Below are 3,805 nucleotides of genomic sequence, written 5' to 3' on the forward strand. Positions count from 1 at the left end.
CTGAGAAATCTTTTCATGGTTTTGAAATAATCTCTGATTTGAACAAAAAGACACATTTCTTTTGGATGTCTTGAGTGACATCTCATTTCCATTGCTACTTCATAACTGTAATTTTGCTACTGTTATGAATCAGGCGACCCCTGTGAAAAGGTCGGTTGGCCCCCAAAGGGGTCCCGACCCACAAGTTGAGAACCGCTGGTATAGTATATAGTGTACTATGCATAGAAAACATTAAAGAAACACTTCTAGATGCACTAAAGACATGTTTAAAATAGTATAATAATAGTAATGTTTTGGAGTGCATTGCAAAACAGCAGTAGCACCATTATTGTGAATCATGGTTATGGACCCTGAATATTTAGTATTTTTAATATAACACTTTACACACACTTAGTGCCACACTTTACACACACTTAGTGCCAGTCTGATGTTTGTAACCCAGTGACTGACTGCCTGTCCAGTAGTGTTAGCAGGCCACTCAAAGCAAATTTTTAACACTGATGAACGTGAAAGTAGCTGCTATCTTTGTAGAACTGCGCTTTCCTCTTATGAATACCACAATCACTGCCATTGTTCGTATTTTTTCCTGCCATGCCTTCTGTGACCACCTCAGGTGTCCCGATGGGACTTCTGAAGAGGTGGCACCCTGCTGTCTTCCTGGAACAAATCTCTGAGGCGCTGATACCCACTTTGTTTGATTACAGATACCTTAGATAGAACTTTAGGAGACAAACGGCACCTTGTGACTGTAGAACTGGAGGCAAATCCAGTTGAAACATCATCTGTTATACCCACTATTGAGTATGCTGAAGATGTCAGTGAAGACCTTTTGAAGGTCTCCCGAGAGGCTATTGAGAATGGAATCCACGGTGCATGCCTCCAAGGTAAATCAAAAACTAAACTCACTGCCCGGGTAGATCTGCCCTGTGAGTTTCTGAGACTCTAGATCTGGATGGGAGTAGAAAGCCTAGTCGTTCTCGTGCGGAGTGGCTGGTGGTTTTGAACGACTGACCTTAGAGTTAGCAGCCCAACGCACAACCACTCTGCCGCCGTCGTTCCCGAAAGCAGGAAGAGGGCTGCACCCCCTGCTCCCTGTGTTATGCATTATTTCAGTCCACTCCCCCTGTCTCTGCTGTCACTTCTCAGTTACTCCTCTCTGCACATCGAAGCCTTCACACGTTTCGTTTTCATTGCCCAGGACCATTGCTCGGGTCTCCAGTTCAAGATGTGGCAATTACTTTACATTCACTGAGTGTTCATCCCGGTACCTCCACAACCATGATTTCTGCCTGTGTCTCAAGATGCGTACAGAAGGTATGGAACTGTCCGAACTCTTGACCTCTCCTGACAGGTACCCACAGTGATTGCTTTTTTCCAAATAATTTCATTGCCATATAAATTACATAAAATACAATTCAATAATTCAACCACTTCAAGAAGAGTTGTACAATCACACTACAATCAGTTTTAGAACAGTTTCTTCATTTCCGTACTCATTATTATTGGCTTCCCCATTTTCCTCCAGCCTCCCGCCTCCCATGAAGACCCATTTTAAAAAGCAAGAATGTCACTTTGAAGATTAAGTTGTGTCTGACCCAAGCCATCCTGTTTGTTTGTTTTTCATGGTTAAAGTGCTTTTAGAATGAGTGTACATATGTCATCACAGCCAGTTCTAGTGCTCCCTCTCCCTTCCTGCATTTCCTTGTTTGCTCCCAAAATTCCCTCACCTTCCCTGGTTCAATCTTTTTTTACTTTCTTTTTTTTAAACCATTTTATTGGGGGCTCATACAGCTCTTACCACAATCCATCCATCCATCCATTCTGTCAAGCACATTCGTACATTTGTTGCCATCATCATTCTCAAAACATTTGCTTTCTACTTGAGCCCTTGATATCAGCTCCTCTTTTATACCCCTCCCTCCCCACTCCCCTTCCCTCATGAACCCTTGATAATTTATAAATTATTATTATTATTTTGCCATATCTTACACTGTCCGACGTCTCCCCCCTGGGAGGAGGTTATATGTAGATCCTTGTAATCAGTTCCCCCTTTCCTCCCCACCCTTCCGGTATCGCCACTCTCACCACTGGTCCTGAAGGGATCATCTGTCCTGGATTCCCTGTGTTTCTGGTTCCTATCTGTACCAGTGTACACCCTCTGGTCTAGCCAGATTTGTAAGTTAGAATTGGGATCATGGTAGTGGAGTAGGGAGGAAGCATTTAGGAACTAGAGGAAAGTCGTATGCTTCATCTTTGCTACACCCACACCCTGACTGGCTCCTCTCCTCCCCACGACCCTTCTGTAAGACGATGTCCAGTTGCCTTCAGATGGGTCTTAGGTCCCCACTCCGCACTTCCCCTCATTCACAATGATAAGGTTTTTTGTTCTTTGATGCCTGATACTTGATCCCTTCGACACCTCATTGTCATACCGGCTGATGTGCTTCTTCCATGCCCACACTGATTTTATAGGCGTCTTTGCTTACCAGGCCTGATTTTGTGTCTTTGCTTTCTGAGCTGTACAATTAAGAATTTTTGCCACGGAAAACTATGGATTTCTTAGTCACCATTAACCACCTTTCTAAGAGGATCCTAGAAACTACCGAGAAATCTTTTCATGGTTTTGAAATAATCTCTGATTTGAACAAAAAGACACATTTCTTTTGGATGTCTTGAGTGACATCTCTATTCTCTCCATCCCCAGACAAAGCCATTAGAATGAAGCTTGGTAAGCTAGGTGAGGGGACCCCCCCCCCCAGATGAACTATATCAAAAGAATTATAACAAAAGCTAGTATTGGTTCCACTGTGGGACTTGATGTTCAGATAAGATGAAGAACTACTGATAGGTCTTCCCAAGTAACAGATTCTGTGGAAGCCACTTCCCTTCTCAAGCAATCTGGTCTTGGTGTGGTTGCCTATGAGGGTGCCCTTGGGTGTCATGGGCCCTGTGCTGTCTGGCCCCCTAACCTGCCCAGCTGGATTCACTAAACTGCAGTGCTAGGTTACTCCACCGGACCGGAGTGTGGCGCCTTAAATACTGGTTCTTGCTCCTCTCAGGCCTGGACTATGCTGGTGGTTGATTTTGCCGTTAAGCACTTGCTTTTAGAGCCATTTTTAAAATACCATGAATTATGTGTGAAATATGGTTATTTTTAAATCTTTCTTGAATCCTAATTATAAAGCTCACTTAAATTCTCCAGGCCCCTGATTTAAATGGGCTGGACCTAATGTCTCTTACATGAATTCAAATTCAAACTAATTAAAAAGTTTTATTTTAAAAATATGAAACAGAAATCTACGCTTTGGAAAATAAAGTTGTTTAAATATCATTCACTAGAAATAGCACCTGTAAAGTAGTCATGATTAGAGTGTTGAAGTTGAAAACATTGACCGGTAGTTTCTCAAGTTTCTCCTGCAATTGGTTTGGTATTGAAATAATAGTAAACTGAAAGATGATTTAATACAGTGTTAAGTTAACCCCCAGCCCCAGCACACTGGCCAGTCTTTAAACGCGCTACTAAACATAAACATCTGTACTTCTGAGTTGGTTAGTATTTTTATTGAGGCCATGGAAGAAAACAAGAGTTAACTTAATGGGGTGTGTTTGGGGGGCCTTTAGTTGTATTTCATTCATTTAAATAAAGGACTCTCAGTGGAAGAAGTACTGGGGCCCCAGTGGGTTCCTGACATGACTTACAGACTGGGCCACTAGCCCACGGTCAGCAGTCGGAAACCACCAAGCAGCCCTCAGGGGAGAAGGAGGTGGCGTCCCACGCCTGTTGAGAAACAGCCTCAGACACCCA

The 3,805-nt window shown here is 43.1% G+C and overlaps 1 protein-coding gene across 1 annotated transcript in view; it reads left to right on the plus strand.

Moving 5' to 3' along the window:
• The window catches only part of GFM2 (GTP dependent ribosome recycling factor mitochondrial 2), a 50,154-nt gene that overhangs the window by 42,428 nt on the left and 3,921 nt on the right, over nucleotides 1-3,805 (plus strand). The window contains exons 17-18 of the mRNA XM_045285223.1: nucleotides 691-884; nucleotides 1,199-1,314. Of these exons, the coding sequence (XP_045141158.1) occupies nucleotides 691-884; nucleotides 1,199-1,314 (310 nt within the window). The remainder of the gene's footprint in view (nucleotides 1-690; nucleotides 885-1,198; nucleotides 1,315-3,805) is intronic.

This window comes from Echinops telfairi, unplaced genomic scaffold (genome assembly GCF_000313985.2).
Source record: "Echinops telfairi isolate 266 unplaced genomic scaffold, ASM31398v2 ScPeMD7_7469;HRSCAF=8507_1, whole genome shotgun sequence".
Classification (NCBI taxonomy): domain Eukaryota; kingdom Metazoa; phylum Chordata; class Mammalia; order Afrosoricida; family Tenrecidae; genus Echinops; species Echinops telfairi.